This window comes from Scyliorhinus canicula, chromosome 19 (assembly GCF_902713615.1).
Source record: "Scyliorhinus canicula chromosome 19, sScyCan1.1, whole genome shotgun sequence".
In the NCBI taxonomy this organism is placed as follows: domain Eukaryota; kingdom Metazoa; phylum Chordata; class Chondrichthyes; order Carcharhiniformes; family Scyliorhinidae; genus Scyliorhinus; species Scyliorhinus canicula.
The window spans coordinates 27,070,465-27,082,945 of NC_052164.1; the positions used below are offsets into that span (position 1 = coordinate 27,070,465).

Consider the following 12,481-nt stretch of genomic DNA (forward strand, 5'->3'; position numbering starts at 1 on the left):
ACCTTTTGGTTTTCATGGGCTACGTTTTAATTCTCACAAACTCATTTATTAGGCGATGCAGTCACCTACCTTTGTTTATTTGTGTTGTCTCTTTAGGACAGGGGTGGGCAAACTTTTCCGTGCAAGGGCCACATTCAGAAATTCACAATTTTAAAGGGCCGCATAGTATATTAAGTAAAATAATTACTTAACCCGGTTATGATTCTGGGCGCCTCATATAGAACATAGAACAGTACAGCACAAAACAGGCCCTTCGGCCCTCGATGTTGTGCCGAGCAATGATCACCCTACTCAAGTCAATGTATCCACCCTATACCAGTAACCCAACAGCCCCCCCCCCCCCCTCCCCCATTAACCTTAAAAAAAATTTTTTTATTTTTTTTTTAAATGACTTGGTGGGCCGCATAAAGACCTTTGGCGGGCCGTAGTTTGCCCACCCCTGCTTTAGGATTTCCTTATGATAGGTAAGTTAGCAAAAATACTGAAAATTATAGATTAGTAAATCTCTTATTGCTCATGCAGCTGAAAGAACATTCAGTAGAAATCTCCAAAAGGGTATGGGACAAATATTTCTAGGCGGATAATATTACAACAGTATGAAAAGAGGAAGGAACTAGAACTAAATGGATAACTCCTTTACAGACACGGCAGGCTACTTAACTTCCTTCTGTATTCAAACGTTTATAATGGGTTACATCACGTCTAGTTTAATTTTTTTAAGTTCATGACTTACGGCGCGCTATCACTTTAGAATATTATTAATCAGCTGTGCAGGGTCACTATGTATCAACTTTAATCTTCAGCTATGTCAGTGAGATTCAGAGAAGAAGTTTTAAAGACAAACGTTTACAGAATAACCTGAACATGAGGATATCGGTCTTCTACGAAATCAGTAATCTTCCACGCATCATTTTGTATCCTACAAGGTGACGAGGACCAGGGGTAAATTTTCCGGTCACTTGCAGCAGGGTGGGACGGAAAATCTGACCTTCCATTTAAAGGTTCGTTGACCTCGGATGGGAATTTTCGGTGTTGAGGTGGACGCGGACTGAAAATCCCGCTCCAGGTTCAAACAGCAAGGCAGTTCTGGAAATGCCTTGTGTGTGGCCAATTAGGGTTGATTAACGATCATTGTTTTAATTTTCAATTGTAGTTTCCGCAGCTCAAGTGGGTCTGAGACATGGCAACGTTTCAATGTCAAAGTTCACAATCCACTCCTTTGAACATACCTGGGAAATGGGCGGGGGATGGATATCTATCAAACGTTTCTGATTGAATACAGGTTTATGGTTCCGAGAATGTGATGGTAACCAGTGGCCAGTGATTCAATGTGATCACAGGACTCTGAGGCCTACCATTGCCTACATGTTCCATCTGTACATGGTTGGCATGCTCACTTTAACTTGCACAGTTCCAATAGGAATCACTTTTGATATTTCACCCCTCTGTTGTCATAGATACAGGGCCTCTCCCAGCATGATGGTCTAATGTTGACAAGAAAATTAAATAGGACAGATTGTTTCTTCTCATTTCTCATTGCCACCACACCCGGGAAATTGGTGTCTTCTCCATCTTCTTTATTATTTTTCTCTTTCTTATGCTTGGCCTCCTGGAGGTCCCGAGGTTCCAGCTCCTCCAAACGCAGGTTCCCTTTCCCATGCCAAATGCCCCTCCTCCAATCATGGATTTTGTCTCTGGAGGAGCAGGAAGAATGGGAGGGAGGGTGATTGGAGGAGTTGAAGCATCAAGAATGGGACAGAACCTGTGATTGAATGAGCGGGAGCAGAAGTCTGGAAGTCGCAGAATCTGTGATGGGTGCAGTTGGAGTATTCAATATGGGACAGACTGAATCTGTGATTGTAGGAACACCTCTTCACAGGTTCTGTTCCTCCCACATTGGATGCTTCTCCAACCAAACTCTGCACTGTATTCCCGCTCCTAACAGGGCAGCTGTGTTCAGCCGCTTTTGAACAATGGAGGAGCCATAATATAAAATAACATTGTATCAACTTTCTTGAATATTTTGCCCCATCTTAGCTTTCTCCCAAGCTATTTATAACGTTTTGAGGGCGGATTTGCTCACCGCTCCCTTGAATTATGAACGCTGGTTTGTAGGTCAAGGAACAGGAAGCAACAGACCAGAGGTAGTTATGGGAAACGAAAGAGAAAATACGGGAAAATCTCAGCAAGTCTGGCAGCATCTGTAGGGAGTTCTCGATGGCGCGTCCCACTTGTGCTTTCAAATATTGTGATGTGGAGATGCCGGCGTTGGACTGGGGTGAGCACAGTAAGAAGTCTTACAACACCAGGTTAAAGTCCAACAGGTTTGTTTCAAACACGAGCTTTCGGAGCACGGCTCCTTCTTCAGGTGAATGGAAAGGCTTGTTCACCTTTCCATTCACCTGAAGAAGGAGCCGTGCTCCGAAAGCTCGTGTTTGAAACAAACCTGTTGGACTTTAACCTGGTGTTGTAAGACTTCTTACTGTTCAAATATTGTGAACCAGGCTTGGTAGCTGCTGAGAGAGAGAGAGGGTGTATGGGCAGTGTCCAACATCGCCATACTTTGGTGACAGTCACGCTGCTGGACGAGGAGCTTCTGCCAGGGCCGGGGGGGGGGGGGGGGGGAGAAGTGGGGGGTGGCCAGGAGGTGGGCTGTGGGGTTGGTGTGGATGGGTACGTGACAGCCTGCTTTAAACCTAGTGCCATGGGTCGTATAGGTGTCCCCCCCCCGGAGCACACCCTGGGTTCCCTCTGACCCATCAACTGTATGGGTGCTCCAGCACAACCTGTCCCATCTTTTCGGCTTTGATAAGTGTGTGTGTGGGGAGTGTAATGCGGCTACAGCTTGTCATCCCTCTGAGTGTCGATCACGGACCTGGAGAATCCAACACTGTTTTTGCTGAGAATTGATGGTGTTCCGGCCGGCACTGGTGCTAGCCCCTCAACGGTAGCGGAATCGGTGCTGGTGCAGCTCCGATTTTTCTGGCGGAAAAGTCCACGGATTCTCTGTTGGCATCAACACGAACAGAGAATCATGTATATATGCTATGCTCAAGTGATTCTGGGAGCTGAGGGCTGAATTTTCACTCGTGTGTCGAGAGTGCAGTCAGGGAAATTCCTGTCCCGGCTTCGCAAACCTGACTTGGTGGTGGTGGTGGAATTGTGCCCCCGTTCCTCAGGGTGAGGGTGAGTGGATAGTTATTTATAGGCGTTGGGCCCTAATAACGCTGCAGAGGCAACCACAGTGGCTGGACTGTTAGGTACAGCCTTCCTTGGTCCGCTAGGACTTTCTGGCAACAAGAAAAAACAAAACAGCCCTCTCGCCTCCCCCCCCCCACCACCCCCCCCAGCATCTTAATTTCTGATATGAAATGAAAAAAATGAAAATCGCTTATTGTCACGAGTAGGCTTCAATGAAGTTACTGTGAAAAGCCCCTAGTCGCCACATTCCGGCGCCTGTCCGGGGAGGCTGGTACGGGAATCGAACCGTGCTGCTGGCCTGCTTGGCCTGCTTTAAAAGCCAGCGATTTAGCCCAGCGAGCTAAACCAGCCCCATTTTGTTGTAATTCTATAGATTGAATTTTTAACTTCTCAGCTTATCTGTTCCCTTCATTATTCTACTTAATTAAATCATTTCCCCATCAATCTTCCTTTTCATGACATAATTGAAATAATCTCTCATCTTGCTTTTAATCCTGAAGGTAAAGGAAATACACAAGTATTCATGCTGCCCAACAGACAGTAGATTTATAGAATGGAATAGAATAGATCCCTACAGTGCAGAAGGAGGCCATTGGGCCCATTGAGTCTGTACCAACCCTCCAAAAGAGCACCCATCACAGTAACTCCACCTACCTTTTTGGACACTAAGGTACAATTTAGTGTGGCCAATCCACCTAACTTGTACATCTTTGGACTGTGGGAGGAAACCGGAGCACCCGAAGGAAATCCATGCAGAAACAAGGAGAATGTACCAACTCCACAGTCACCCAAGGTTGGAATTGAACCCAGGTCCCTGCCGCTGTGAGGCAGCAATGCTAACCACTGTGTCACCGTGCTGCCTCCTTTTTTTAGAATTCCTCTGGTGTAGAAGTAGGCCATTCGACCCTCTGAAAGAACATCCAAGCCCACTCCCCCTCTCTATTCATGTAACTCCATCTAGCCATTTACTTTTGACCAAACCTAGAGTACTTCATTTGTTGTCACTCTCCTTTTACCTACCACATCACTATATTGGTTCCTTTGTCTTATATTCAATTCATGAATATGTAAACTTTGGCCCTCTGTTACAAAATTCCTGTTTCAGATAGTGTCGGTGTTACTGATAATCAGTGAACTGATTTTAATCATGAATGATGAAAGGCCATTGACCTAAAATGTGAGCCCTCCACAGATCGTGACTGACCTGCTGACTAGTTCCAGCATTCTCTGTTTTTATTTCAGATTTCCAGCATCTGCAGTATTTTGCTATAATGATTAGTCACCTCCTCAAGGGATGGACAATAATTGTTGGACTTTCCAGTGATGCCGACATCCTATGAATGAATTAAGGGAAATCAAATACAACCTTTAGCTCTCATTAAGGGATTAAGGAAAATTTTACTAAATCTAATCACAGCACAAATTTACAATAATTGTACACATAGCACATAAACCTTCCCTCCCATTTCCTATTTCTGGTATTGGGCCAGAGACTGCAAGGATGTGCATCCTGGTGTAAATTCGCAGGGTTAATGGGAGGTCGTTTGATTTATGTATCAATGGCCGGTATACATGTCACTGGGGTGTATCTGTCACTCAATGAGTCACAAATTAAAGGGTAAATATGCTGGGTTCGGGAGGGGGCGGGGCAGGTTGGAGGTGCTAGTCTCAGAACCTGTTAACGACTCCAATTGAACCTTTTCTAAGGAAGGTACTTTTAATCAATTTTTAAAAAGGTACATTCTTTTATGGTTGGCCTATGACCATAATCTTAGCCTGAATCCTCAGCTGAGATCCACTGCCATCATTCAGCGGGTCGATGTAGGCCTAGTTTTAACTCAGCAATAATAAAAATATAATATAATTATCATACTGTCACAAGTAGGCTTTCAATGAAGTTACTGCGAAAAGTCCGTAATCGCTATATTTTCCGGCGCCTGTTCAGGGAGGCCGGTACGGGAATTGAACTTGTTCTGCATTACAAAGCAGCTGTTTAGCCCACTGTGCTAAACCACCCCCTAAACCACTCAGGGCCGGTGCTAGGAATTGTGGGCCCAATTAGAAAAGTGATGGCGGGGCCCCTACTCTACAAAAGTAAAAATTTATGTATGTTTATATTTCGTGTAGTATGCTCGTCTTTAACCAAAAAAACCCATTAAATGCTTGATATACTAAAATTTTGAAACTTACTTACCCGGGCGGAAGGATTTGGCGGCGCAGGGCTGAAGGATTTGTCGACGGTAATGCGGTGCGTTCCCCAAAAGTAAAAACTACCCTATAGTTCCTCTTAGAATACAGAAAAGGCTTCAAACGGTAACTCTGTCGCCGCTGTCGTGGGGCCCCCTTAAGGTGCGGGGCCCAATTTGATGAAATTGGTCAAATAGGCTTAAAACCAGCCCTGAAACCACTTGATGTTTGTAAAAGCCAGTGACTTGGGAATTCCTGGCCTTGATGGCGCCTGCTGCTTCATGTGTTGATGGCCTAGTTTGAGATGAGCATGGGCCCCTCCTCAACATGGGAGCTTTCAGATCCAGTCTAATTTGAAGCTCTTCTCAGAATTGCAGCAGTACACTGGAATGGCCAAAGGATCATGTGTTATTTGTCAGTATTGAAAATGGTTTACCATCATTCCTCTTGGAACCTAATTTTATGTAAATCCCTTCAAATGATTCATTTGTAAGTGAAATCTCTTAGTTGAGATAAGTGACAATTGTCAGGCAGAGGTCAAAGGTTAAATTTCCACGCGACATTGGTGTAAACAATATCCATCGAAATGCATTCCTAATCAAGCCGACTCTTCACTTCCTTTGTCTAACATTCCAACCAGTTTTCAATTTCCCGGTCTCTGGATATCTTGGTTGGAATTTGGCCATATATATTTTTAAAACTGAGACATACAACATCATGAAGCATTTCTCTTCATCCACTAGTTTAGTTGCATTCTCGAACCATTCCAATAAATGTATTGAGCGTGGCCTGTTTTTTTAATGAGCTGAAGTTGGCTCTCATTTATGTCTTTCGCTGTCAAGGTAGCCAACCTGTCATTTCCAGGTTCGTGCCTTTTGACCTTTTGTGAAGATTGCCGTCACGTTAGCCATTTCTAGCCATGCTATTTCCAATGAATTTTATGTTCTCAGGAATGACATGTAAAGATTATTCTTCTTGAGGCCAAAGAGCATCCATTATTGCTAATAGGAGAAAGCTGTTTCACTAAATTCTTTTTGAATTCCCAGTGATTGAAGTCAGCTTTTTACCTATTAACTCCGTGGTCTGCTCATTAATCATCCATCTGTGACCTATAATCAAGTGACAATAGTCTCCGATATGTAATAATAGCTAAATCATAAACTGATGCGTGCCGTTACTTCAAAATGCATAAGGCCATTGAATTTGCCTGATGTGCTGTGTTAAATGTCAACTATTGAATACAATTTACCTTATTTAAATCCTTTTCCAACAGTAAAATATTTAATGGTGTGTTTTATTGAAAAATATACTGTTATAGGGTATTTGTTATCATGTATGACATTTTGATCACATGAATACACATCATCAAGATCAAAAGAGAAAAAAAACATCTGAAGGATGATCTAGTCTTCTTAGAACTTGAGGACCAATGAGCAAGGCTGCGGTTTTGAGTCCTTGTCCTTTGTTTTCATATGTTCCTTATTAAATCTAGATTCATGTTTCATAGAAACACAACTTGCCCCTCTTCCTGCTGTAAATATTACTTTGCATTCTTTCTTTTTCCTACTTACTTTTTCCCCTCTACTCCTGAGTGTATTGATTCAGCTTGGAGTACAGTTCTGCAGTCTACCAGTAAGTTTCCATTCCATTCCACGCTTGTGCAGTGAATAGTTCCATTCTGGCCGTCTTATAGCCATGCATGGCTGGGCAGTTATTAGAAGTGCAAGGGGGTACTCTTAGCCCTGAGCTAATGACTAGAAGCAATCATTATTTTTTATTATGGAGCTCTCATCTTTGCTAACTCTGAACATAAATTGTGCCTGTTCATCCTTTTGAGATGCTGTTATGCCAGCCCTTATAAATGATAGCTGCCCTGCACTTAGCTTGACAGTCATGTCTGTGTGAAACATTGTACAACCTCTTAGCTCAATCTCTTGTCCTCCATTTTCTTGCGGGTATGTTTCTGTGATATTAATAATGTTACTACTTTGAGTGCTGCAGGGATCTTGAATGCAATTAGTTTATTTCTCAGGTGTTTATCCTAATATTGCTTGCTTTAATGGAAAAGCATCTTATCCTCTCCTGAAACAGATTGGGTGGAATTTACTTGTCAGCAGCCAGCAAACGGTACTCATTATTTATTACATTCATCCATAGGCTTTCATGGGACTTGAGGTGATTAGAAATTAATTTAACCTCTGCATCTTCTACAAGGTTCTGGAACATGTGCGAACAGAATAAACAATAGTCTATTCCTTAACCAATCAGACTAGAAACATTCTCAGTGAAAATTGGGTAATTCTAAATTTTTTTACAATTTGACTTTTCTTGGAATCGGGGCAAAACTAACCAGGCAGCATTTATTGCTCAATTCTACTTCCCTGAGGCTGGTACTGCATTAAAAAAATAAACAACAGACTTCAATTGGTATGTAGACCATTCACAACCTCAGCAATTCCCAAAATGTTTAGCAGGCACAATGAGGCACTCTTGAAGTGTATTCACCATTGCAACAGGAAATATTTTTTGGACTGGAGTCATATGAAGGCCAGACTATGGAGAAGTAACTTGGTTCCCTTCCTTGAATGACATTAATGATACAATTGATTTCCTGCAATAGGCCAACACTATTCATAGTCATTTTTTGCAATGCTGTTCATTGAATTAATTGTACCATGGTGGCTTTTGAATCTTTAACCGATTAGTTTAGTACAACAGTTACTAAACATTAAATGCCTCCTAACATTTCAGTGGAAAGCAACTACTCTATAGTTTGCAGTAAGATTTCAGCTTGATTCTGGTTTTGTAATCTATTATGATGCCTGTGAGGATCCATAATCCAAACATAATCAACTTTGCAGAATGACACCCAAATGAAAAAAATACAAACAAAATGTCATTTTCTGTAACTTTTAATTTAATACAAATCAGAATCAATGTAAATTAAATATAAGGTGGCAAGAAAATCACAGTTGGTACAAACTATAAATTACAGGTGGAATAGAAGTTACTGCAGGGACTATGGCTGGGATGTTCCACTCCCTCCACCCACTCAGTGTGTTTTCCAGCAGTGGAGGAGGCGCGTCAATGGCTGCCAGCGGAATCTTCCGGTGCCACCCAAGTCGACAGAGACTTGCACAGTTCACCTGCCCCACTGCTGGGGAGCTCATCATGGAGGTCACCTTCGGCAGGACCAGAAGGTCCTGCTGGAGGAACGGGCTAGAAAATCCTGCCCTAATCATTGACTGAGTGAGTAGTCCACTCCGCCTGTAGTGTTCCAGTTTCAGCCACATATTTTGTCAAACCAAAATTCCAGTCCATTTCCTTCAAGATTTGGCCAATTCTCTGCAGCTTCTGTGTGATCTTCCTGGTCCGGCAGGAATTTTCTTCTGGACCATTCTCAACTCTCCAGTCCAGCTCTTCAGTTTCTGCCACTCTTTCTGTTGGTGTACCCCATGGCTCACCTATTTTAACTTCCTTCCTGTTGGTAGTGCTTCCAGGTTAAGGGTCGCCAGGTTACATGGACTAGTACTTCTTATTAAGCAAAAATTACAAGTGATGCAGACAGTTAAGTCTTTCCCCAATATTAAAAACAATTACAGATTCTCCAAAGATTTTTAAGTAATTACAATTTTTCCTACCTGTTCTTGCTCTGTAGGTCAAAGGCCATCATAAGTCTGACATCTTTATTTCATAATTGATGTCACATTTGATTTTATACATTCCAGACTTTAAAAATGGGTTTAGTGTTATTCCTTTTGGATAACGTTAAATGTTCATCTTACCAATAATATTGCTCTTATCAGCATTTGCACATTTGACATTGCTGCAGATTTTAATGAGGCGATACCAGAGACTGAAAGACTTGACAGCAGCTTGCAGAAGGCTCGGGCCCAGCTCTCTGTCAAGGCAAGACGGCAGCGGCCATCTAGATCGTGCCTACGTGATAGCATAAGCTCAACAGAGGGCGATGACAGTCTGGAAAGAAAGGTAAGTGATTTTTATTTTTGACCGTAGGACCAAAAGGCCGCCCGCCATCGCCTAGCATGGATCATTTAGCAACAGCAAGGTGAAGTTCAGCTGCGCATCTGGCAAATCCTAGGTTCAATTCTAACCGATGGCGAGTTAGCTAATCTCTGACAGTCACTAAGTAGCAGGGGTATTTCAACCTGTCCTGAATAGTGCTGAGTAAGCACTGCTGGAAATTGGTGTGCATGGACATAATATGAGACAACACTAGACTGGGCCTTGATACCTACCATGATGGTATAACAGCCTCCTACCAGTCACTACTTAGGCTGACAAATGAAGAATGGGCCTTTGGGTGAGATGGTGAAATGTGCATGGGGAGTAACACTCCAATGAGATTCTAAATCTTCAGTCAAGGGTCAAGCAAGACAATAAAAAAGCAGAGATAATAAGACGCATGTGATGGAATGGCATCTAAGCACCAAGTAATAAAGGCCAAATAGGATGGCATTTAGCTTTTTACAAGTTGACCAAACTGGTTGCACTTTGCTTACAATCTATATTGTTTTGCTTTCTACAATTTTAGGCTACAGATAGTTATGGAAGCCCACTGCACAGTATGAGATCTCCTTTACATTCCTCATTGCGGGGTTCTTCCCCATCTTCAGAATCTGCTGTCTCTTCAGCATCACCCTCACATCGAGCAGCGTCCTTCTCTTTCGATGTTAACATAGTGAGGAGAACGTTTGAAGAAGGGGAACAGGCATCAATGGCAATGACACGTTACCAGTCTCTGACTGATGCTTCCTCCCAGGAAGCACTGGGCTTGACCCCTACCAGTTCTCCCTCCAAATCCTGCCACAGCTCTGACACCTCTCCGGTTCATATGAGGAGAGAGAGAAGAACGGAAAAACACAGTGAAGGTGCTGTTATTCTCTTTTGCTTGTCATGTTTCTTACTGAGTTATTTTTGTCTTTATATTTGGAATGAACTAGGTACAATACATTAAGCAGTAAAAACAAAGTTAATGGTTTAAATTATACATGGGGAACCAGCATGCTGGGCTATGGACAAGTATGAATGTGCATTTATATCATAGGGTTCTCTACCTTAGCAACATTGCTGTCAGTGCCTGGCAGTGGCTATAGCCAGTCAAGGAAGACATCCTAAGCTGTTCCGACATTGCATCCTTACAATTACGGCAGAGTGGCCTTGTCAGAATCCGCAACGTTCAATCACTGACACAAAGCCCTCAGAATAACATGTTCATTTTTGGCAAGTGTGTCCAGGGTTTAAGACAGATTTGGGGGGAGTGGGGGCAATTTTCACCTAACCCTTGTGTTGGAAAACAAACAGGATTGGGTGCATTGATGGTTTTATACCAGGTCCAATTTTACTCTTCGCTGAGGTCAATGGAAAGCGATTGGGTGGAGTATGAATCCAACATTCCACCCAATCCTAGGAATTGCCCAATTGTACAGTGAGAATAAGATGATCCCCACTTGCAGGGGCCACCTTTGGCTTCATGCAGCATGAAGATCTTTCATCAATATAAGGGGCACCTTCAGCGGGTCATCGGATCACTGGATGACCAACTGGAAGTGGCCACTCAGTCTTGGTAATGCGGTGATCAGCTGTGACTGGCCGGGGGCCTCTTATGTGAGCCGACTCTGCATCTCATTGAGGACACTGCCCCCTGTTCACACTTGGGCATGAATCGGCCACTTCCCCTTTCATCTCATGAGTGCCGTTTATGATATGCTGGGTTGTGAGCTTAGTATTATCAGTGCCTTGTGCCAGGCCATGCCAGATCATTGAAAAGCTTGTGGCTTTGCGACCATGCACATGCGGTCATCCCGAGGCAGCTAACTTCCTCAACCATCTCCAGCCACTTCTGCATGAGGTTTTCTGGACTCGTCGTCCTGCCCCCTGTCAATAGTTCCTACCTTCTCATTACCTGCAGGAGCCACTCCAGGGAAGCATCACTGAGACAGGTATATACTCTATTTCAAGGACAATGAAAACCTTTTTATAGGAGAAAGAAAAGGTAGAGTCTCGTGTCAGGGAAGTCATTTGTAGTGATTTCTCAGCTGTGGAATTGCAGCATTTATCTATGTGGATAGCAAGGGATGTAACCAAATGCAACTGGGAAAAAATAATAAATGGAAAGTAAATGTTACCTTCACAAGCAAATGTCAATTATGTGAGAAGTGAATATTTGCATTAAGTTAATAGAATTCAGAGCTCCCCAATGGCACAGGTCAGTAAAGCTACATCCCAAACATTGAGCCATGCAGACAAGGAATACCCACAGTCAATTTTCTGCCTGTATGAGGTAGCTGATCTCAGCTGTGTTGGCAACAGGGCACCACAACTGGGTTCCGTGCTATTAGACAGGGAACAGGAAAACAGCCAGGATTCCAGCTCCTTGACACTATCCAGTGAAGCCTGTTGGAAAGTATAGATGCTGGGTCAGGACAGAAGCTGTTTGGCTGTGGTCTCCCCGAGATTAAATAGCTTGCAGCATTCCCTTTCCCACGTTATGTCAGAATTATTTGGATGAGAGGACCGACTGTATGGTAGCTAAATTTTCTGATGGCACCAAGATAGGGGGGCTCGATTCTCCGGTCTCCTGCCACGTGTTTCTCGAAGGCGCGCCATTCCCTGGCGGCGGGATTTTCTACTCCCACCGCTTGTCAATGGGATTTCCCGTTGAAACTACCCCTGCCACTGGAAAAGCCACAGGCAGGGGTGCGTTGCCAGCAGGAAAAGAGAATCCCAACGGCACAAGTATTCTGGCCAGGTAGGAAAGTAAGTTATCAAGAGAAGCTGAAGGGTGCAATGCAACGGCCATGCAGCGCCGCAAAAGCAGCTTACCGCGGTGAAGCGCAACCAAGGAAAGCCGGAGAGACATCACTCTCGGAAACTACCTGGCTCACCACCCTGTGATGTAAATCCCGCCCATTGGGGCAGGATGGCATTTTGGCAAATCTGCATATTAGAGCAATTTAGCCTTACTCCAATTTGAAGATTTCCCAGGTTCCTGAGGCTTTGGGATTCATCTCCTTCACCTCAGAGTCCTTGGGCGGGTGTCGTTTAGCCCTGGTACCCACAAACAGGGACC

General features: G+C 43.6%; 1 protein-coding gene across 3 annotated transcripts in view; it reads left to right on the plus strand.

Annotated features, from left to right (window-relative positions):
* samd14 (sterile alpha motif domain containing 14) overlaps positions 1-12,481 on the plus strand; it is a 243,094-nt gene that overhangs the window by 122,080 nt on the left and 108,533 nt on the right. For 2 of the 3 annotated variants that reach the window (XM_038779252.1, XM_038779254.1), the window contains exons 3-5: positions 6,994-7,020; positions 9,221-9,378; positions 9,944-10,280. In XM_038779252.1, coding sequence (XP_038635180.1) covers positions 6,994-7,020; positions 9,221-9,378; positions 9,944-10,280 — 522 coding nt within the window. The remainder of the gene's footprint in view (positions 1-6,993; positions 7,021-9,220; positions 9,379-9,943; positions 10,281-12,481) is intronic. The other variant, XM_038779253.1, reaches the window with a different exon arrangement.